At 40.4% G+C, this 24658-nt stretch overlaps 1 protein-coding gene across 3 annotated transcripts in view; it reads right to left on the bottom strand.

Moving 5' to 3' along the window:
* The window catches only part of SRRM3 (serine/arginine repetitive matrix 3), a 672576-nt gene that overhangs the window by 127916 nt on the left and 520002 nt on the right, over positions 1-24658 (bottom strand). For all 3 annotated transcript variants that reach the window (XM_069614948.1, XM_069614950.1, XM_069614949.1), the window contains one exon: positions 4287-4642. In XM_069614948.1, the coding sequence (XP_069471049.1) occupies positions 4287-4642 (356 nt within the window). The remainder of the gene's footprint in view (positions 1-4286; positions 4643-24658) is intronic.

Genomic DNA, 24658 nt, shown 5'->3' with positions numbered 1-24658 from the left:
AACCTGATGCCTAGGTAATCATAAAGCGGTCTCTATTCTAATTCACGGTTATTAACAGTAATACGTAGTGCACTGTGTTTTGCGAACTGGGGTTTAAAGACCATTGTCTCTGTTTTATCAATATTTAGCTCAAGCTTCAGTTTCTTGCATTGGTTGAAAAATAATTTCAAATTTGCTTTTAGACCATGCGGGTAAATAAAATCAGAGCATCATCTGCATAGAATAATGCAGGATAGATATCATGGCCCATATTTGGGCAATCAAGGGGGCCTTGCACCAGTTCCTCAATAATTTCTTCAATGTACATATTGAATAGAAGGGGGGCAAGGACACAACCTTGTCTTACCCCCCCTTCAAACTTCAAATGGGGCTGATAACTCCCCTGCCAGCCTGCATCGCACAGTTGCCCTTTTTTTGGAGAACATAAATTGGATTAAAGAAAGCAATTTTGGGAGAACTCCCCTTTTCTTCATAATCTGCCAAAGAATGATCGTAGAAACACTATTGAATGCAGTCCGTAAATCCACAAACACTGCATAGAGCTTCATCTTGAACAGCAGAGTGTATTTCTGGTTTAACAGATGCTAGCAAAAGCTTTGGTCAACTGTGTTCCTTTGTGTGTGGAAACCCGCCTGACGGTCACTAATAATTTCCTTTTCATCAGGCCAAGCCTGAAGGTGGAGTAAGGCAGCTTTGGCAAAAATGTTGCCCACACTATATAAGAGGGAGATCAGGCAGTAATTGGCCAGTGAATCACTCCCCCCTTTTTTTATAGATTGGGACGATAATTGCAACTCGCCAGGAGGTAGGTACAGTGCACATAACCATAAAGGCATTAAAGGTTCTACACAGTACCAGGCTCCAGATCCCTACTTCGTCTTTATAAAAATTACCAGGAATTTGATTCGACCCTGAGCCAATTCTTTTGGCTGTCAAATTGCCCGCCACACCTCCTCCACACAGAAGTGCAGGATCTCCCCTCTATATCCTTGACTTAAAGGCAAGACCTGTGTCAAATAACAATTGACATCATCTACAGCACTATCATAATTTTTGAAAGTGCTGTCTCCAAATTTCACCGTACTACAACAATGGCACTTTGTATTCCTGTTTACCTCTTCATCCGCTACCAATTTCCAGTAGGATGCATGGTCACATGTGAATCACATGTTTGACTTAATTGTATGTACAAATATTTTGTATTAAATATGTTTTTATTTACAAAAAATCCAATTGTAATGTGAGGTTATGACTTTGAAATATACAAATGGGTGTAGTGTTTTACATAACCAATGAGGTTATTTCGGGAATAGGACCCATATAGGACTTAACTCTCTAACAGTTTTCATGGGCCCTCCCCTGCGTTACCAGTACCCTTTTTGTTGTGTACAAATGGTCACCATGTGCTAGCAAGAGGGCATCCCATCTCAGAGATGCAAACTCTTTTTACATTTTCTTTACCAACAGAGCCTTGTGGTCAGATCTTAGCACCTGGAGTTGGGTTTCGTCTACTGCCGCTGTTATATTTAAGCACTCCATTGTTTTACGTTTCGCAATCCTACAATCTTTATTGTACCATCTAGATTTGACAATAGCATGCTTTTTGACATCAAATGGAGTACAAGTTACAATGTGGGATTTTGAGCATTTTCTGCGCAGATAGTTTCAATATTACCGAGGATTGCTTTAGATACGGTTTGCTTTAGGTCTTGTTCTATCACCCTGGACCACCTTACCGATCTACGTGAGTGGCCCACTACAGTGATCGTTTCAGCCCCTTGTACAACCATTTTTGAAAAAGCCCTAGACTTGTTTGTGTGAAGGACAACACACAGGAGATTATGGTCACTTTCACTTCTTTCCAGGGTCATAAATGCATTCACTCTGTACCAGTCTTTAGCTGTAATCATTATGTAATCAATTAATATTATCGTCTATGGATACTTGGCCTGAAAATCGAGTGCGGGTAGTAGGAAATAAGTTTCCTTCCCCATTTTCATGCTAATTGTTCTGGGCAGTCCCCACAGGCAATTTAATAGTACATGCACTACAGGAAGTGTTACTGTCCTGCAATGGCACATGCTCATACACTGGGGCGGAATGAGGGAGGGTTAGCAGATTTTTGCACAACCTGGCTTGCAGGCTTGTACAAACCGAAGGAGTTTGCAAAAAGCTCCTGAGCGGCCTGTGGAGCGCTTTTGCCAATTGCTGACAGTGCTTGCTCCATGAACAGTGCAATCACTGGGAAAGTGGTAAAGATTACAACTTGTGTCCTACCCACACTAGAATTTTTTGAATACTAGCCTCAGTGAAGCAGCTCTCCACGGCTTTCTGCAGGTCTCCGCAAACCAAGGCAATGACCTGTATGAAATCCAAGATGGGGGAGCATCCATTTAAAGATTTACGGCCTCATTTTGGGTTTGGTGGTATCTCAGTGGTAAATCACAAAGATATCACCAAACGGTATTACCGTTACCACCACTTGGACTGGCACTTACAAGTGGCGGTAGGCAGAGTTAGCCCCATTAATTGGAGTCTGTAGGACTCCATGGGGGATTTTGGCAGTATTGCAACCAGCGGCAATTCTGCCAGCAGCCATTCTGCCAATTTGGCTGTTTTTGGGTGGTAAGGCAGAGGTTTTTCCTCCACCTTTCCACCTAACTCGTAGTTGGGTGGTGTGGTAATGCGGTGGTAATGGAATTACTGCTGCATTCCCACCAATTTATTCCGCACCGCCAACTCTTAATGAGGCTATTAGTCTGCCTGTCAGTGTACCCAGGTGAACCCATTGATTCCTGCCAATTCCACACCACACACCTACACCACTTGGTAGACCCTTAGAGAATCTGACCCAGGGGGTGTGTGTGTAAAGGCCAATATAAGCCTGGGCTCTAAGTCTGACAGGGTGGGTATTTGGAAAATGAGCTCCTGGGTGAGAAATTGGAGATAACTGGAGATAGAAAAGGGCCTGAAAAGAGAGATTAGCCTGGAGAAGGAGGATCTTGGGAATTAGCAAGAGAGCTTGGTAGAGGATCGAGGGGAAAAGGAGCTGGCAGAGGAAATCGGGAGGGGGTGGTGCATATCAGAAGGAGGTGGAAGGTTTTCAGGAGAAGGCTTATGAACATCAGGAGGAGATGGAAGAGAAGAAGGTTGGCTGAGACCAGCAGGAGGTGGAAGAAGGAATTGAGTAGGCTTGAGAAGTTACAAGAGCATGGTTAAGCATCAAGGAGGACCAGGACCAGAATAGAGAGATGCACAGTACGTGATCAATGGGAGACCCGTTTGTGGGTGACAGGGAAAGACTGAGATAGTCCAGTCTACTTGACTCTACCAAAATCTCCTTGAGAAGGTCCTCTGACTTTGACAGATGAAACCCTCAAGCCTGAGACAAAGAGGTGATGAGTGCATGAATCCAGAACTCCAAGACTGAAAGAAAGAAGAGGGAAACCATAATGCAAGACGTAAGGCAGCCACAAAGGCCTTTGAGTGAGAACAAAATGAAGCACAAAATCCAATTCCCTTTTGAACCCTGATTTCAGGATACTTGGTCAATGTTGGAACCCGAATATCGAGTTGGCTCTCTGCATCTCTTTCCCATTTCTTTTTAATTATGGTCTATTTGTGTTAAATCCTGTTAATAAACGTTCTGTTCCCAGATATTTTTTTTTCACTGTGTCGCTGAGCCCCATCACCCTTTAACATTATTTGGTTCAATACTGCAGTTTTTTTTCCTGTGTCAAAAATACTGGCAGAGCCATTCCTGTTCATAAAATGTTTTAACCCTCCCTCGCCCAACCATCAAGCACCCTTGCTGTTACTCATCTGTGTTGGTGGCGATTGTAAATGGAAATGCCATGGCTTGCATTTTTGCTGTTCTCTAAAAACTTGCAAAAGGACCCGAAACACTCTCTAGCTATTTACAAATGACACTGATTTAGTTTTGTAGAATTGGTATCAGTTCACAACCTACGTTGAAAGGTACTAATTCGGAGCAGTAGCCACCTTTTTTAGCCAAAGGGAAAGTACCTGTTTCTGAAATAGAGCTTTAAAATGTATAACAGCACCGGAATTCTCATCAGAGCATTTACCAATAAAATGTTGGGACATTATCAGAACTTCTCAACAGGGCTCTTAATTATTTAATGGGATGGTAACAGTATTTTGTATAAGGGACAGAATTAAATTCTAAATGAATGTTATCACTATGATATTAGTACTTTAGATAGTTGTACTTCAATTTCACATTCAGACGTACATAGCTGTCTTTCCCAGCAGTGCTCACTTACTTTTTGAGAGGTGCTCCATGTTTCTTTTCTGTTCCTGCTGCCGTGGAGTGTGATCGCGAGCCCACCGATCCATCAGAATCACTGCTGTAGCCGGTGCGACTAACAGAGCGGTCAAGAGACTCCCTCTGCCCGTCTGGCCTTGTCTTGTCCCACCTTCTGTGCTTCTGCGGTGACTTTGACCTGGACCGGTTTCTATGCATCCCTTTGTCTCCTGCCACTCCCTTGGCAATTTTCCCTGGTGAAATAGAGCTGGGGCTCTCTTGGTCGTGCTTGATTGTCTTTCCATCTCGACAGCCTGGGGACAGTGATTCTGTTTTGGCTTTCTCCTTTGCTGAAGGGGACAAAGTGTCGAGCTTCTGGAAGAAGGAAATTTAAGGAAAGGGTGGACAAAATAAGAGAAAGGGAAATGGAGAGCAAAGGCTATTAGAAGACCGATATCTTGAATTTGCAGAGATTCACACTTGTCAGAAGTACATTGCATACTGCACGCTACACACAGCCTCTAGACTGAAACTAGCTCCCTGCTTTAGCCTTCTGACCCCAACAATGCCGCTCATGCAACTGGCCACATGCAAAACGCAAACAAGGAAACAAGAAATGGAAATTAATCATAGGGAAGGAGGGAAAAGGGCAAGTTTCAGAGTTCTGGCCTGACATGAATCCAATGAGGATAAAATGATAGAGGGTTGAACAAAAAGCATATGTAAAATAAAATCTAAAACCTACTGAAATAATAAAAATGGCAATCGAATAATGGGATTGTAAAAGGAGATATGGAATTTTTCTATAGGTGAGACTATATATATGTGCCGAGAAGCACAAATCGGGGAAAGGAAGGGTTTTTGGGGTGATGTGAGCTTGGGGATGAGGTTGGCAGGGTAAGAAAACAAACCACTGAAAAGCGAACCAAAATGAGAAAAACAAAATAAAAGTCCACAAATGTAATTTCAAATAAAAACAAAACTTGGGTCTGAATGTTTTCTGGATCCTTTCTTTCTTTGTCCTTTTTCCTTGGCTGAGCCCTTGTTCAGAGCTCTTGAGCACACCACGGACCCTGATACCTCATTTTGTCATTTTTTGTCATTACTCTGTATTTGTTTCAACTCCTTTCTCGGTTAACATCCACTTACCAAAAAAGTGGCATTTCCTCCTTTAGTAGGTAAGGTATGAAGAGAAGGGAAAAGCGGGGCAACATAAGTGCATCGTTAGATTCACAAAAAATGCAAGAGAGAGAAAGAGATAGAGAAAAAAATAAAACGAAAATAAAAAACACCCAAAACCCCAATGTCTCGGGGGGCCTGCGAGTAGTGGATCTGGCAGTGGATCCATAGCTTGGGTGGAGGTAAGATCAGGCTTACTTCCTTAGAACATTGGTGGGCGGGCATTTCCAAACGGGCCAGTTTAGCTTGCTAATAATTCTAGAGAGCTTTAATGGGTTCATCCAGTGACATAAGACTATAGTTTAGAAGATGTTCTGTCTAGTGCCTGTTGCACATCTACGGATCTTATTCTGTAAAATACATGGAGTTTTTCTCAAACAGTTGCGATTTTAAAAGCTCTAAACCATCCAAGGGTTCTAGAGGCTGGAAAAGTCACCAAATCAAAAGTCGGGCATTCTTGTTGCTTCTAAAGTGGACATGTAGCTAGCTTGTTTAAAGTCCCTAAATGTCAATCATTTGCTCCCTAAATTCTATCATTGTTATACTGTATACAAATCCATATTTCTCTCTTAAACTAGCCTTCATTCGGTCACCAGAAGTTCAGTCCATGTTGCCAACATGCTTTTAATAAACTTTCCCCTCTGTTTCTAAGTATTTATCCCAGGGGTTGTTATTCTTTATGCATTTTAAATGGAGAAGCAGCAATCATACAAATTGCAAATCCTTAGAGATGTGGATAAAAAAAAAGTCAAGGGAATAATCTCAAGCATTTCAATTACTCATCATTGATTAAACCCTTTGTGGGCAAGTGGCAATGAAAGTTGTAATTTCTTTAAAAAAAATGTACTCTACAAGATACTTTCTTTTCCTAGCCTTTCACCATCAAATCCAAGAATAGTCACTTTGTGTGCCTCCTCAGAGATTTTCTGATCCAAACCACTGAGTGAACAGGTTTGCAGCTCTGCTCCTCATGCAAGTAGTAAGGAGGGAACACAAATCTGACACCTTACACAATTTACATTAGACCTCTAGTCTATTGCCTAATCATCTTAGATTTAGATCCTCAAATTGATTTTTGACCAATCCGTGTCCTCGGAGTGGTGAGCCTAGTGCTTTTAAGGTTATTTAAAATCATTAGGCTCATCACAAGGAGCAGCCCAGACTGCTGCTCACAATACCCAGAGGAACACAGACTGCTCAACAAGTAGATAGCAGATCAAATTATCAGAGTCATGTGAGTTAACCCCTCTTCCCTGTTCTTCTCCTTCAAATGGCCTACATACAACAAGAAGAATATACCATCACCATTATAAACGAAAGGAACACAGCATCACAAAACTCCATGAGGAAGTAATTTTGTGAAACACATGATGGCAAGAAGTTTGCAACACTTAAGCAAATAAAATGTTGTTAAATCACAAAAACGTAATTGTGCATAGTTTCATAAAATCGTAAAGAGTGCTTGGGGCAGTCATATAAAATGTGATATCCATCCACAATACAAATACATCACCCTTTAGACCACGCCAAACATGGACAGACAGTACAGCAACCAATCAATACTGACTTACATCTATCAATCAGATCTATATCATGTTGGAGACACTATGCAAAGCCTTTGAGTCCCAGAGTTCCTACGGGATCTCGCTCGAATTAAACTCCATCTTCTAAACCATTCCCTTCAGGTCTGGTTATCTCCAGGTAATCTCACCATCCCCCACCACTTCAAAAGAAAGCTGTGAGAGACTGATCGTTCTCTGTGCTAGGGACTAATTTATGAACCACTCTACTTCTGTATAACTACCGGGTTAAGCATGAAAACCTAACTAGTTCTCGTACTCTCTGCACATTCATAAGGACTGCCAAAGACTCTCATGTGTTGTACTACACAAGTTCAGTTAACCAAAACGATTGGAAAAATATAGTGATGCACACAAAGGCAGACATTGCTGGGGTTATCTGGTTAAAGATGTTAAGTGACACATTTTTGAAAACGCATCCTCTTGTCTTTCACAGGCAAGCTAAAACGTTGTTGCCTGATGGTAAATTGCTACTACTGGAATTTTGCAAGTGCAAAATTAACTTTCTTGTAACTTTTCCAATCATGACATTACCAAAGCAGTCTGGTTAGACAATGTCAGGTGGTGTGAAGATTACAGTTGTGTATGTTCAATGGATGGACCCTTTAAAGCCAGTGAGATCTTTTTTTTTGTAGGCTATTCTTGAGATGGACAAGTAGTTGCCAATTTGGGTAATGTTTAAAAGTTATACTATTAGACAATAATGCAATATCTGCCGAATATGAATGGTAATTTTGAGCAGACTTGTTGCTAAAAAAGCACGGTTGACATCCAGTACCAGGAGAGATGAACATCTACTACTGCTGATATTCTAATGTGTGCCAGGTATGAATAGGCGAGGAGGAAACTACTACCACCACATAGAGTAAGGTTAGAAAGATTACCTTAAAGAACAGCTTGTTTGAACATAACCCGACTCCAGAATTTGTAGGAAGGAAGAAGAAAGCACAATTGCTGTAATCTAGGTCTAAAGGGAAGGTTTCCTGAGTGTTCAACTTGTCTGAAACCATTCTCTACTAACTAACTCTGATGTTCTAAAGGTTGTGTTACAGCCTTGATTCATATTTATTCCTGAATTTTAAGTACAAGCCCCACCCCAGTGGTGGCCATATGTGTTCGTAGTGGGTATTGGAAGTAGGTGGAAGCTAGGATATAGGATTCTGTAGCTACTTTATAGAGAAGGCAGAACAGTAGGTTTTGATTACCCTGAATAATTTACATTATTGTCCTTGCAGATACATCGATTTGTGAAGATAGCTTTTGCTCAATGCACACTGCGAGTCGATAAAATGTCATCCACTACCCGATCTTGTGTTAGAACAAGGCAGACTTAGGCACCTACTTGTACAGTTACTGTCAAGGCTATTGTCACTTGGCTTTTGATGGGCATTCAGAGGAGAAGCTTAGCACTGATAAAGGTAGATTGCCTTTTTGTTTGAAATGCTTGTTTGAACATTTTGTCGAACTGAAGTTCCAAGTACAGGGGATTGCTGAGGAATAGACCCATACATTGGAACCAATAGGGAGAGAATGCACAACATCTGCTTTCCTTGTACACGATTCAAGGGGAGTCTGGGTGACACATTTCTATTTCATATCACCTTTTTCACAAAAGAGATCCCACAGACCTAGTTCTGTCTAAAACTGAACATTTGATTAATGTAAATTGTTCAGTACTATGTAATAGTCACTAACAAAGTCAATGTTATCAACAAAGTCTGCATTATCAACAATCTCATTGACCAGCTGAGCACAAAGTATGCTTAGTCATAAGTCAGTCACACTCACCGAAAGATTCTAACCTGAATTAGATGGCAAGTTCCAAAATGCAGCTCATTTTAAAATGCCCATGTTGTTATGTGTACATTACAATATTATTATAGATTGGATCATGCATTTCATTAATGGTTCTGACCATTCAGAGTTATTTTAAATTGCACCCAGCGGTATCACTATAAAGCAGATCGTTTGTGGTTTCGAGTGCCTAAGGTAGCAGGATCACTAAAATACTTGGGAAACACTCAGCAGTTAAGGTATTGGTGGGCAGTCCAGAATATACACTATTTTATAAAGCATTGAATGTGTAGCCTCCCCAAAGTACAAACTGTACAAGACACCATGTTCAAATATTGTTTCTAATTACACTTCAGAACCCATGGAAGACACAAGGCTTCATTGGATAGGGGATGTTCAGTGTCAAACAATACGGTGTGAATAGTTTGTAAAATGAATGTATATGCACCATGCTATTGTAGGCTTTGGGTTACCTGATAACGCACAAGGACACAGGCTGATTGTTTTGTAAATGTCAGCCGGACACCTAGATGACAATGTTAGACCATAATGCACATTATTTGTTATGTATGCTTTATATTACATTTTAATTTGTAGGCTTCACAATGATTACAATCCTTAATTTAGGAGAGTAACTGCAAATATGTAGCCTCACCTGCAATATCAATATATAGTGTGCAACCTTGTGTTGTGTCATTCACCTTTCACTTTTAAGAAATCGGGACATTTACTTTTCATAGTATGTAGTTTAGTTTGGTTTAGTATGACACATATTGTGTGGATCGTAGTAAGAAATGTACAAACTGTACTTCAATTATGTTCAGTAGGAGGGGTTTAGCAGAACATGTTTCACGTTTCAAAATAAACGCTTTAAAAATTATTTGGTTGGTAAAAGTCACAGGTTTGCAAAGCTCCAATCTGGAATGTGCAGCTAACAAAATACCACCCAGAATATGTGTGTATCTTTCCTGTTAAAATAGCTGATATAAATAAAGGAGGTTGAACCAATGGACAGATATTTATGCAGGCTAAGGACATGCTGTGGGGTTATTAGTTCAAGTGATTGCTATGATTAGAGAACAGTGCACAACTGACCAGTTTGATAATATGGGCTTCCGGTGTGTAACAAAACATAGTTAATTAGAATATTATCTGGGTGAATTATGCACAATTTGTCACAGGGATGGCATAGTTCCTAGAAAATATGGATTTTAAAACCACTGCTCTTTATCCAATTAACGTTGCCAAACATTTTAAAAAAGAAATTTAAATGTACAAATAATTATGATTTTCTACTATTTTCTGAAGTTGATGAGGGGAATATTCACAATTCTGATTCATATGGTGGCTTAAGTAAGGCCAATGTAATCACTGCAGTCTGAGTGAAGGCTAAAAGCATGGAGTATCAAGAACATAGCTCCTCAGCAGCGAGGCAGTGGATTCAACATTAAGTTCCTTACTTCTCTGACTTATTAAATGAGAGCTGCTGCTCATAGTTCTCGGTCTTGGATAATCTGCTGCAGTGTGAAGTGCACCCAAGTCCTTCTCACCTCTTGGATATATTAATTAAAATATATTAATTAAAACAGATATTCTTCATGAAGCATTTTTAATGAAGTGAGTAATCTGAGCTGCTGGATTAATTGTTGCATCTTTTTGCAAATTTTGCATATTATTTTCAACATTGAGTAAGGGAGTCGCATTGATATAATGGATAATTTCCATGGGATTTTCCTATCGATGTGATGTTTTCACACAAAACAACACAATCATTAATGTAGCTTAATAAATGTCAACCTCTCGAATCCAGGAGGGATTTACCATTTCCAAACTTGATGGAAAGAAGATCCACAAGAATCTCTCCAGTAGAGTCTGACACATGGTGCTTATGAAAATGTGAGCGACATCAACTTTGTTCTCTCTTCAAATCATTTGCAATCCCTGCTACTTGTACATCAATTATCAAGTTTGATCAGTCAATTCCTTGAACTATGTTTACTCTAAAGTAGGCTTGTTCAATTTAACTAAAAGAATCCTTTTTGTTTATTCACATGCTAGGCCTTAAAATCTGCACTAGCCATTAGTGATTGGTAATTCATTCTTGAGTATGAAATGGTGTGCTTTGTACAACAGAAACCTAAGGTGGTAATTGACTTTTTAAGCCTGGCGTGTAGCATGTAACATAAATTGGAGGAAAGTATTTAAGATTACTGCAAAGATGCAAGCACTACCAGTCAACATGAAATGTTGCATCATGAAATGAATACTGAAAATGTTATTTAAAAAAAAATTCTATATTAGAAAAATAATGACTCAGTCAAAATGTAGTTTAAACAGTATCAATGAAAGTAAATAATTCTACTATAAATTAATAAACTTGATTTGAAGAATGTTACTTGATTTTCTTCTGCCTTATGTTTAGGGGAAAAGAACTTGAGCTGGATGTCTGTCATTTGCTTTGGATCCCCATAGTCTAGCGAACTTGCATATAACAAGGCCCGTAAGCACTATCGCCAGGACTTGCCTCATTTATAAGGATGGAATACATACAGCATGGAATTATCAGATTGAGGTAATATTGTTCAGTGATGGTCCCATATGAATGCCATACGGCACAGCTAGGATGGTTTTAAGTCATTGACGACAATGAAGGAACACTGACTACTAAATTGATTGACATATAATGGGAATTCTACAACGTAGTCTGTTTTAAACAGTCAATGTAATTAAACATAGAATTCACATTAATGTATCTGCTGTCAGAACTGTTAAAATGAAAACGTTTGGTGACTATTATAACACTCAAAGTATTTTTGAATTCAGTGTACGAGTGGTGGCAACATTGGTAGTAATTGCTCCCAATTTGGTTTCAGACATTTCACAGGTGCTCTGCCCTTTTGAGTTCTCGTTTATCCACCACTAAATGCCATTCCAAAAGCAGGAAGGAGTTCCCCTTTAAATAAACACAGCTTTGTATCTCTAATTAAATGGTGTTAATAGGTCTAATCCTTGCCACACTTGATGTAGGTTAGTGGATTATCTTGATATTTAGTCATTAAAAGGTTAGAGCTCCAAAACATATTTTCGCTACCAGAAAGGAATGTTCTTGCAATTGGGAGCAAAAACTATGTATGGCCTACTTCTAATACAATTAAATATGAACTAAGACAGTCTTTTTTGCGGAACATGTAACATGTTTTTTAACTCTAGAATAAACAAGGATATTCTTGGTCAGCCATGTTTTCTCTAAGATAAGATCAAAACAACCATAGCTCGTAATAATGGACGATAGCAAATTAGCTCAGGTACATTTCTTAATACAAATGATCTGTTAAATTATGATATTGACAACACCCGTAAACCCCACCCTTTCAGATGACCAATGGCAAATTATAGCAGTCTAATCGGCGGAATACGAGAGGTCTTAATACCACTTCTATGAAATGGGAGCCCCTCCCAGAATGGAAAAATTCACTACCTTAGATTTTCTCTATATTTGTAACTTGTTTACAGCATTCCCCCCAAAGAGTACTTTAATTAGACTTATAAATCAGTTACAGAAACCAACACAAAATCAGCGGTCTTAAAAAACACACAGAAATGCAGTCTAACAACAGAAGAAGGAGGGGGGGGGGAATCAAAAGATTAACAGAATACATGGACAAAAAAAAGAGAAACAGGAAGCAGGTTTGGTCTGCTTTGATTTGCTAAATAAAGAGGGCATACCATTAAAAAATGTACAGAGCCACCAAAATTAAAATAAATAACATATAGAAAGAGAAAGAAAGAGAGAGAAAAATAACAAGTAAGCTACGGTGCTGCAACAGGCTCATCTGCAGATGTGAACGTGCGTAGGCAGAGAAATACCTACCTTCTTAATATTCAGTGACAGGAATGCAATAATAAAAAGAAAACAATAATCGCTGTGTTTGGAGTGCAGCGTGGGAAAAAGACAATGACTCTTTTAGTAATATGCTTAAATCTCCCTCTCACTAATAAAACTTGTTTCGTCTTGAATTTTTGCTTTTTGTTTTTTGTTTTGGTCATACACGGCGGCCATTTTGTTTTACCATGAGTAGAATTTTCTTTCAAAGCAGGCTTTTTTCAGTCACAACATAAAAAGACTCCAAAGAGCATGCAAAATATATTACTAGTGAATGAAGACAGTACATAGCAAGATTCGACAGTAGTGTGGGCTAGGAAGAGGCCCGCAGAGTGAAGGAGTTTTGATAGACAGCAGGAAAAAAGTCAAGCAGAATGACCATGACATGAAATGTACAATTTAAAAGGGAAGTCAACGACTTTTTTTCTGCATATTTAAAGTTGTGTTATTTCTTTGCATCTTTACAAGCCTAAATATAAATTACGGAATTCAGATTTATGCAGCGTGGAAAAATATAATGACTGCTTACGATTGGGAAAATGTGTGTAAAACAACTTGTTTGTCACCACTGAACATACTTGTTTTCCTTGAGAAACTAAAAGCAAGATCTATACATTCCTAGAAACTATGTGCACAACTTGTCAAATATTGGCCACTATAATAATCACTTGTACTTTGTATGTGAGATAAAATGTCCCCTTACATTTAATGTTCTATGCATTGTGAAAGTCTGCAAGAAGATACCTAACCACAAAGAGGAATTATGCATAAGTCAGGGATGCTTCATAACAGTGGTTGGCAACTTGCAGCCATCCAAATGTTTAGGCTTTCAACCCCCATAAGCCCTAGCCAAAACATCTGGACGGTTTTGGTTTCCCACCATAGCTTTACAAGGGCACATACGTCTCAGGTGATTTTCAATAATCTTCTTATTATGGGACGTGGGTTTTCCTTGTTAAAATACATGTTGCCTCTCATCCCTTGTTTTCCACTCCTAGCAGAGACCTTTCAGTTGGAGATATGTAGACCACATTTACAATCTGTACAGTTAAAATAAAACAAATCAACAAGCAGCCTGACAGTTTTTTAAAAAAACGGGCATTAAGCCACTTGATAGGGTCAATTCCAAATCCAGTTTGAACATACATAACGAATATTGATCTACTACCTCAAGCTCCCAGAGTGAACGTAAAAAACACAGGTCCACAAATGTTTCCTTTTTGTCTTCAACATGTTATATATTTTAGAACGAAAATACACAAGAAAAAACACCTGTTTAGTTAGCACCCTGTTTCCTCACAACCAATCGATTGCTTGTTTACAGCATTCTTTTTTCTAAATCATAACTTGCTGAAAACCTTTTTACATGTGGCTTCTGTGCTGAAGTTCTTATCCCCTTCTTTGCCTATCCACAGGCTGCACGCATATTTTGGATTTGTCTTCCTTTGGGCGAACAGGGTTTCACAAACCTGTTCACTGAATAGAAAACAATCAAGCAGCCCGAGCCCAGTGGCAATGCTGATAAAGAATACAGTGGCAGGCAGTACCATGTGATAATTGCACCACCAGCCCACATTCAGCAAGTGCATCCCACCGATATAGCCATTACCTCTTTAATTGTTTGAGTGGCGTTTACCATCGTGCTCAAGGAGCTGCTTTTCACATTCTGCTAGCTCAAGCAGCAGGCACTGTGATGCCAGAAATCTGCAATATTAACGAATCACTGTTGAGGCTTGCTGCAATTTTCTTATTACAGGCGAGTTCTAATGTCACAACTTGTTTGTTATTAAAAAAATGATGTACACTTTTCTGCAGGTTTCACCGGGCTCTCATGTGTAAGGTATCTCTCTTAAATCCTCTGGGGTATTTAATAATATAATATCAGATACTACTATAGCTTAGCTAATTGGTACGCATTTTATTGACGAAGGAAGGATGAAATTGTCTGGCACCTCCAACAGGGTTATTCTGTATCCTAGGATGTCTTGAGATGAAGCTGTCCTAATTTGGTGCATGATTCGTTTTTCAATCTGTCTTTGTACGTGTTTATTCTTTTATTTGTCAATGATTTTGAGCAAACATCACGTCTGATTATACCCAAGACACATGGTGAATGACTAGCTGTGCGTTATGAACCCAGTAGTGTAATCAGTGGTTTAAATGAGGAGGTGCTTCTCCAGGCTTCCCTTAAGCAGGAAATGCGGTCTAGCTGAGAGCACAGGAGGGGCACGATTCTGCCAGCAGAAACTCGCACAAGAGAACTTCTATTTGAGTAAGAAATATAAATAAGAATATCTTAATGTATTATTAATCACATCACTTTTTCGAAAATAAAAACCCCACTTGGAAATGTGTGGTGAATTGTCAAAATCTTTCCCCTTTGAATTTTGTTTTTATGGACCAAAAGTATTTTGGAAAGGAGAGAAGAGCATAGTATTTTCTTTTACTTTATATTTCTATAAAGCAACCACTATAATGTAGCTTAAGTCGGTTTTGAAATGTTCTTTTTATTTTGTATAAAATGTAGACAATGGTTTGTGGTATTTTTGGTCTGAAAATTGATTTTTTTTTCCACTTACTAAACCATGGGTCTTCATAAATAAAACCGTGTTTATTATTAGTTCTTTATAATGGATGAGTTTTGTTAGGGCCGTGTTAAATGAGGCTCCTTCTTTTGTGCAAGCTGCCCTTGTCATGTAATGGAAAGGACATTCTAAATTCTGATTGGTTGATGAAAGGAATGTGATTTATAAGGAAATGCGCAGTGTGATGATGTTCCCTATCTGGTTCTAAGGACTTATAGTGGGGTGAACAAGGAGTCCTGGTACCTCCTCAGCTGGTGGATGATGGGCTGAGGGGGCATGGGAACTACTCCCTGGTTACCCACACTTGGCCCCATCCATAAGGCGGGGGCCATCGCTTTGACAGTGGCAATATCACTGGCGCTTTAACACATACTAAAAGGGAATCTTGGCACAAGGGAGATCAGCTGCCCTTCCATGTCCAACTGTTAATTTTCTACATTTCCAGACATTTCACCCCTTTTATTTAACACCACACTAGCGACATAGCCTATGATTCAGGGAATTATTTGTGTGTAAAACGGGGATTTGGGTGCCATTCTGCCTGCATACCCAGTTTGAGGAATCGGAATTTGCAGTCAGAATGGCACGCAAATGCACGTTTTACATGCAAATAATTCCATGAACCAGGGCCGTGCTCTCTTTACGAGTACAGGAACCTAAACAGTCACAGAATTAACGTGCTGCTCCCTGCTACAGCACGCTAAGTGGGAGGGACTTTCTAGGAGTCTTGGTGCAACATCGCTCTGAGGGCCGGACATGCATCGGGAAAGCTTGAAATCCTCCAGAACAGTTGACAAAGTGAGCTTGCATAAAACCTAAAACCTTACTTACTCAGTGCTTATTGACAATTTTGAATACCGTACCTAGAGAAACAGCATATGACCATAATGCTGTCCCCTGCAAACCATACCAAAGACACATATGAAATCCAAAATGGCGGACCATCGATTTAAAGACTTGATCAGCGCTCCCACTCATTTAATGAGACTAGTCGAAAACAGCCAATCTAAATTCCCCACCAATTTGGCAAGAGAGGCTCAGGCCCTCACAGAATCTCTAGGCGTGAGGGTGGAGGGGCAGGGGTGTATCGACAGGGCTTTCTAGTTTTTTGCTTTTTATGGTGTAAAAACAGGACCTTTTGGGGAACAAATCCATGTACATCATCATGAATTATGCCATAATGTCATTCAAATGAAGAATTAGCCAATCCTTGCCACAAAGAATGATATCTGCCAAATGAAAGCGGTCTTGCATTCACTAAGACTATGTACCTTAGTGCCAATCCATTGGAGGAAAAACATAAGTGGGCACATGAAAGATGAGCCACAGGCTAAAGAGGCAAAATACACTGATGTTTGCTGTGGGACTCCTGCTGTCACACACTCCTTCAAAAAGAACCTGATGTACAAGTAGGGTTTAATGTTTTCAAGAAGAGATCACAAATGATTGATTTCATTTAATTGTTAGTTGGTGGAACCAGACATCAATATTTAAAATATAATTGGTAGAAACTCATGGCAGTTCTGCCTAACTTTGCTTTGGCCCAATTTTATCCTTATTTCTGATATTTTAGTATTGTCTAAAAGGCCTTAGCAGTGTTTCAATTTTTACTACATTTTATTGAAAAATATATTTTGTGTCATTTTACAATGTGCCGGAGCATAATACCAAAGCACCTAAAGCGTTTACGCTTTATTTTTATGCTCCAGCTTTTTTATGCTGAGTCCTCCCCTTCATTTATTCTTTACTTTAACTCTCTGCTTTGGGAGAGTTTAAAGTTGCATGCAGAAGGCTAGAAATTCGCAAGTTTAACCATTGTTGGTCCCCTGCATGCAATTACCATATGTTGCACAAATGACCCCCATTGACTTTAATTGATTTTGACGTTGCTGATGTTAATCACTTGCAAACTTGCACAGGATACTTTCCAGATTGCACCAGACTCCTTTGCTGCCAGTCAACATCTTCACCATCATCATTGTTTGTAATGCTGTTACCCCAATAAAGATGGCCACATTTAGCAAATCAGATAATTTTGAAGACAACTATGCAAGTACTAGAATAGGCAATATTCAGGTAGAATGCCATACTTAGACAGCGCCAACCAGCAGCCATTACTGAAATTTCACCTCCAATCTGAGCCACACAGCAATGCAGTATGGTTATGAAAATTAGCTGAAAAGCTTACTTTTTTCCCCACCTCAGGAAAATGTAAATGTTTTATGGGGCACTGGTATTTTATGTATAACTTCATCAATCAAAGGCAGTCAGGACTCAAGGATGCATGTCGAAGAGTTTTGCCATGTTCATTGGACAGACTGGGAAAGCGACCTTTTTCCCGTAAGTGAGTTCCACGGATGGGCAAAGTAAAGGGAAAGCTTTCTGCCTCCTGCTCTAGCTAGTTTCTTAATTAGATGTTTCCACTGGGATCTCAGTATTCTTTCTGGGCTGTATATTTTTTATTATGTTTAACAGATGAGCTGGTTTGCTCCATTACGCTTCATGACCGGCTTATAAGAGCCTTCAAGGTAACCATTAACTTCATGGGAAACAGTGGAGTTTTGAGATAACTGGATTTTATGTAGGAGTTTTTCTGCTGTTCTCACTAGAGAGGAAAGTAATAATCGATCTTTGATCCTATCATTTCTCTGATGATTGCCACACCATGGGTTTCTGGGAGAAATATATTAATATGCACCAGGAGGATTAGATAATATGTCAGAAATAGATTTTGGGCATGCAGATGTTCTCAGAGGAATCTTTGGTCATTTATAATTGGCACACAGTGGACCTTGTAATTCATTTCTTTACCATTGCATATGGAATATTCCCCATTAAGAAAAAAGACAATCGTCATCTTCCCTTTTAAATTTACCATGAACAAAAAACAAATCAAAATTAATGTATGTCAGTAACAAATCAAAAGTAAACAATCTTGCATTACTGCGGAAAAGAGCCAACATCAGCAAAACACACAAAAGCAAAATTCTAAAACAACACCACGACAATGAAAGAAAGGAAGGAAGTATCTAGTTTGCATTTCTGTACATCGTAAAAGAAACTAGGAAAAATTCCTTTAGGAAAATGCCCCTCCCCCGCCAAGGGAATCCAATATTACCCGCTTTTTCGAACGAGAAGCTAAAGAGAAACAGATGGGATTAAAAGAAAGATCTTCGATTTGGCTTTGAAAAATGTTGCATAACACCCTGGGTTCATCAAACCACCACCATTGCTTTTTAATAATAGAACAGTCGTTAGCAGAGGGAGGAGAGCAGGAGAGGGTAACAAAAGGGGCATGATGAAGGGGGAGATGGAGCACAGAGAAGGAAATCTTCCTCTTTCAATCACTAGAATTGTTGCCTTGATTATTTGTTACCACGTCCATCTACACTTTCGGTTTTACTACTCATTTGACACGTGAGACAGTGCTACTGGCTGGAGGACTATGAAAGTAAATCTTACACCCCATATCCATTTGGCCGTATAAGATCATAGGAAGGGGTTTTTAGGCATGGCCTTGTTAATTAAATCCAGAGCCTTTAGGAATTCTATACATTAGACATATAATGGGAAAGCAGATGAGAGCATGCTTGATGGAAATTCAGTTGAAACCTAGAAGTACTTCCTCCTTTTTTGCCCATAATATTCTTTACCGCAAGTCCAAAGGCCTCGTACAAGACCTTAGAGCGCAAGACTGCATTCTTCATTTGTCCTCCTACTTGGTAATAGAGAAATCAAGGTCACGTCTGGGAGTATTAATATGGGTCTTTAAGATAAGAAAGAAATTACTTGTGTTTTCGCCTGGCTTACAATGTACTAACCTAGCCCCACTGTGTTCCATGTTTTATGGCTCAATTTGTGTGTGATCATTTTAGGGCTGTTTAGCATAGGCTGTTTGTTTAGGAGCAACATAGGGATAAGCATGCCTGGATCATGGTACTTAATCCAGACTGTTAGTTGGGCAAGTCGATGAATAGGGACGACTACTAAGGAAAGTTCCATCTTCATCTTGTATCCTGGCTTGCAACATTATGTGTTACTACTGACTTCTGCAATTGTATTTGCTCTCCTCTCTTGCTTCTCCACTCTTTTTGACTGCTTACTCTCTGTTCTCTCCTCCCCTCCCCTCTCCCTTTTCCCATCTCCTCCCCTTACTTTCTTCTATGCACTTACTCTATCAGAAATGTCCCTGGACCTACTATGATAGCAACCTCATCCGTTGCTCCCCTATTCCCTTACTGTTGCCCCCCTCCCTCCAGCACTATCTGAAACGTTATCAGGCCTAGTACGATAGTCACTTGTTTTGTTCCTCCCCTCCCTTTCTGCACCCCTCTCCCTCACCTTTTGTTTTCCTCGGCTCTACCAGAAATGTCGTCAGGCCTAGTACGGTAGTAGCCTGTCTGCTTTCATTTCCTTCCCACTCTCCCCCTCCCTTCCTTATCTATGACTTAGCACTTGCACTATCTGAAATGTCGTCAGGCCGAGTACGATAGTTAATTTCACATCCTTACTGCTCATGACCTGTAAGAATGTTGTTGTATTTTCCCTTGTTCCCTTCCTTGCCTTAAAGCGCTTTGAAACACATTGTGTATAGGCGCTATATAAATAAACTATCATATCATATCATAAATGGAAATTCTCAAAAATATCAAATGTGTCTCTTTCCTCCCTTTGCCCCTTCAACTAATCCAGAATAGGACTGCAACACTTACCATTGGCCTCAAGCCCAGGCCCAGCGACCACATCTCTCCAGCCCTAAATTCTCTCCACTGGCTCCCGGTGACCACAAGGATCAAATTCAAGACCCTGTGCATCATCCACAAGGCTGCCTGGGGCCTGGGACCTCTCTACATCCAGCTTTCCCTCCCTAAATACCTCCCAACCTCTGCAGGTCAAACGTTTCTCCAAGCAAAGAGTGGGTGGTAAATCCATTTGCTAGGCTGCTTCCTCCCTCTGCAACAGCGGCCCTTCACCCCTTTGACATGAGCCGGATCGTCTTAAGTTTCAGCAACTTCTCAAGACTTTCCTTTCTCCTCTTCCTTGTCTCTCCCCCTTGTGTGCTAACTTTCCCTCTGCCGCTGGGACTGGGACCTGGTCCCTTCACAGTCATACAGGGACCAGACCACACCCTACCAGTCACGCCAGCACTTGCCTTTGGCTCCCTTCTCGGACTAGCCCAACCTGGTCCTCCCTGTCCGCTGCACTAATCCTCACTCACCCCCCCTTTTTCCCCTGGCACTACTGCCTTGGCCCCTCAGCACTTTCCCAGCGCCTTCCCATTGGACACCTCCTCCTGCACTTCTCCCTCTACGCCCCTGTTTCATGCACTTGCATGGTAGGATTGTCACAAAGCCAAGTTGTTCTATGGTTGTGGTTCCCATGCTCCCTCCCCATCCCCCCCCAACTTGTATTGTGTCGCCTGGAAACACTTGTCCATAGGTGCCATAAAAATGTCCAATAAAAGTCTAATACTGTTTTAGCAGAATCTAGGGTTCTTTTTTTTCTTTCTATTTTTATATCTTCCATTTCACTATATTTAGTACCAAAGAATGGACGATATTTACCACTTTCCTTTTTTACATAGTATACTTTCAGGAAGAAATGGAATATAAGTTTGCTACATGCAAAGGTTAGCCCTGTGGCACCAATTCAAATATCAATGGCAATACCAGCAAGGCTTCAGATTAGCAAAGTACATGCTTATTTCCCTCCCTAGAACCAGACCAATTTTCCCAAAAAAAACGAAAATGGGGAGTAACATGTATGCGTTTGTCAGATACCTGATGCCACCTGTACTGCTCAAGTGATGTTTTCAGACCAGTAGTACAAGCAACCCTTTCCACAAAAAGACCCCTACAATATTGCTGCCGGGTGTGAAGATGGCCTCTGTGTTAAAAACGCCTCTTCTCATTTATTGGAATTTGTAGGTACAATAAATGTTTCGATCAGAATAAACATGCCTTTTTTATAAACTAAAATCTGTTTTTATTTGCCTAAAATTGTTCCAGTTGGGAAATTGAACTATGTTTATACTCCCTAAAAAGCCTCTCACTCCAAACATCTAAAAATAAGGAGTAAATACTTTTGTGTGAAATTGTTGTCTGGAGCATTGAATATGAGTGGTCTGCAGTGTGTGCATTTAAACTTTCAGGGGTAAAAATTACAAGTTGCAAGCAACTGGCCAGGTGGAAAAAGTCGCTCATCAATTCAATTCTCCACATGCACACAGCAGACCATTTCTTACTTGCCAAGAGTCAATTCTTGCTCGCAGTTGGCTAGAGAAAGGAAAAATCTTGAGAGTTGATTGAATTATAGGTCCTTTTAAACTTTCTTTGTCGCATATTTCATTAATAAGTCGTCTGTAATACCTAAACTGATTGATTCACGTGGCGAGTGAAATGAGAGAAGAGGAGTGTGTGTGTGTGTCTGTTTGCTTATGTACTACCACGCTTACTCCGACTGGGGGAGGAATTTTAGGTGTGAGAGCACTATGCAACCTGTTTAGTAGCAGACTCGTAGGAGTCTGATGGGCTGAGCTTTTGACTATGCTTGTAGATGGATGGGTTCTTCATTTAAAAAGGGAGCCTTTGAAGTGCTTATTCCCTTTCCACTACATCCTGAGTCTAATTGGGTCATTATCTAGGCAGAGCGGACGTATCTGGTTGTTGTCGGCCAGTTCGGACTGTTTCATGGCAAGGCGGTGTGGGGATTGCGATCCATGGTATTTAGCATGTGCATAGATTCCTGGAAACAAGCTTTTCTTTAAAAAAAATGGATAGAACGGTTCTGGTAGTATAGTGATTCAATTAACATTGCTTATAATGTAGTTGCATTATCTAGCATTATTGTTGAATGGATTTCTACAGGTCTATACAGGTTCAATAAGCTCTGAAACTGCATAGAAAAAAACCCACCAAAATAAAAATAAATTAACATAAACAAGATAGAGGAACTATAAGTAAAAATGTAGGTGCATCTCTTTGATTATTTATATGGTATTACCTTTTTAGTTTAATTACATAACAAATGCACTTGACTGTCTTCAATAAGAACCTGATACATTCAGACGAAACCTATTGGCTTGTACAGATTCCTTGAATCTAAGTAAATATTTTGTGGTATGCAGTGTGACTTGAATGGCTGGTGGTGTGCAATATCACTGGTACATGTTTGCACACAATCCCTTCCATGCAATAACACACAATTGTATGTAAAGGACGCTGGTTTCTGTGCATGTTTGTGGTGCATGCAATATTAAATGCCCCCTGCATGCAGGAGACATGGATTCAATGAAAAAGCTGCTAGAATCTATTGGAACCTGATTTAGGTGGAGATGCGATTGGAATTGGAATGGCACAGTGGATAGGATTTGTGGAATAGCAAATTAGGGTGCCTGCGCACGTTCCATGCGCTTAATACCAATGAGGGGTTAGTAAGGCGGGATCGGGATTCGAACCTGTGTTGCGCCGGGTTGTCCTGCTTCCAAGACATAGGCGTTGCCCCTGAGCTATCCTTCCTCCCCAAATCCTACACAAATCCCTAACCATTTGACAGAACATAAAAATGATGAGTAAAGATTTTACAGTTTAAAGTCTTTTTATGCATACCTTTAACGAACTGCTTAATTGAAAATGATCCAGCTTGTGTATAATGTCTCAGTGTACAATAAGTGTGCTCTATATATGTGGCACCACCAAGTCTTTAATGGTACTGGGTCTATACTATGACGGTGTGCATGAGGATGGTGTGATCCGAAAGGTTAATCAGTGTGCATTGTAGTTGGATCTGAGAATTACATGGGCATACATATAACTGGGCCTGGAATATACCTGAGACTATGATGCGACTGGTCTGAGATGTGATTGAATCTGCTGTGAATGGGCACTGCAATGTGACCAAGGGAATGTCACGATGTATGCAAGTTGGCTAAGGGTGCAATGTGGTGTGCAATGCAATTGGATTTGACACGTAAATAGGTTTTCAATGTTATTGGACCTGGCATGTGATTGGATGTGCAACACTGACCGGGTATACAATGCGACTGAATGTGCAGTGTGGCTCTGTGTGCAATGCCACATGTGGATGGGTGTTGTAGTTGGCTGCACATGGGAAATGATTGAGTATGTGAGGTAACTGAGATGTGATCTGGTGCACACCGAAACTAGGGGCCTCATTACGAGTCAGGCGGAATGGGTTAACGGGTCCGCTAATGTGTGCGGACCCGTTATTCCCATTCCGCCTGATTAGGAGGTTCCCTCGCGGGACCCGGTAAGGACGCCTGGTAAAACCCGGGAGGGGACCAGGGAGCTAACAACGGGCTGGGTTCCCTGAGGGAGGAATTACCTGGCCCTCCTAACTCGGAATGGCCCGGTAATTCCCCATTCAGGGAACCTGGACCCGGACCCGGTTTTGGAGGCAGCCATGCCGGCAATAGCGGCATGGCTACTGCCAAACCCGTAATGAGGCCCTAGGTGTTTTAAGTTTTCTCAAGGCCAAAGGTGGATGCTCAAGCAGAGACCTATCTATTAAATATACCATTATAAATGCCCGGGAGGTACTTGCACGCTTTCAGATCAGGATGATGCCGTGGAACTCCGTTTCGATCCCCGGCCGAATGCATAGAAGCTGTAGGAGTCCAGCATGAAATGCTATACACATCCCAAATAATAATAATTACAAAGATGGTGTTCAGCACTTGGAAATGTGCGTAGATAAAAATGATTGCTCTAGTATTTAACATTGGCTTAATGTGATGGGCTTAGATAAACAGGGCCACGCAGGGGTTCAGATAAGACTTTCCATTTGGAGCATTTTTGTTACTATGTTTTAAGTTGTGAGTAAAATGTTTTTATGGGAGTAAAAAAGTAATTTATATTCCCATTGAGGGTATGGTTTTAGGCAGGGAGTCTGCAACCTTTGGCTTGCCAGATGTTTTGGACCACAAATGCCATGATCCCTCCCTAATGGATCTGGTAGCTTGGGCTGATGGGAATTGTAGTCCAAAACAGCCGAAGGTTGCAGATCCCTGCGGTGTAGATACATATTAACTTAATAAGTATATTTTTGTAATCCATACTGAATGCAAATTAAAAGGTGCATTTAAACCTTAAATATCCTCTTATCAGGGAGAGTTGTTAGAGCTCCTTGCTGCAGTATAACTGATCAGAACATGTTCATGGTGCTGTGTGGGTGAACGCATGCATGTTCCAACATATGTACTGCTTCTTATTTTTCTTTGGGAGTATTTCTACTACCTATTTCTTTTTTGGGAGTATTTTGCTGTTTTTAGCGACTAAAAGTTGCCCATGTCCCTTAGTGGTAGGGTTGGCTGCAGGGCCGGCCTTATTTGCTGTTGCAGCCCTGGAACATA

This window comes from Ambystoma mexicanum, chromosome 9, assembly GCF_040938575.1.
Source record: "Ambystoma mexicanum isolate Mex_15411 chromosome 9, UKY_AmexF1_1, whole genome shotgun sequence".
In the NCBI taxonomy this organism is placed as follows: Eukaryota; Metazoa; Chordata; class Amphibia; order Caudata; family Ambystomatidae; genus Ambystoma; species Ambystoma mexicanum.
The sequence above is the reverse complement of the archived record's forward strand: the minus strand, read 5'-3'. Positions and strand labels throughout refer to the sequence as shown.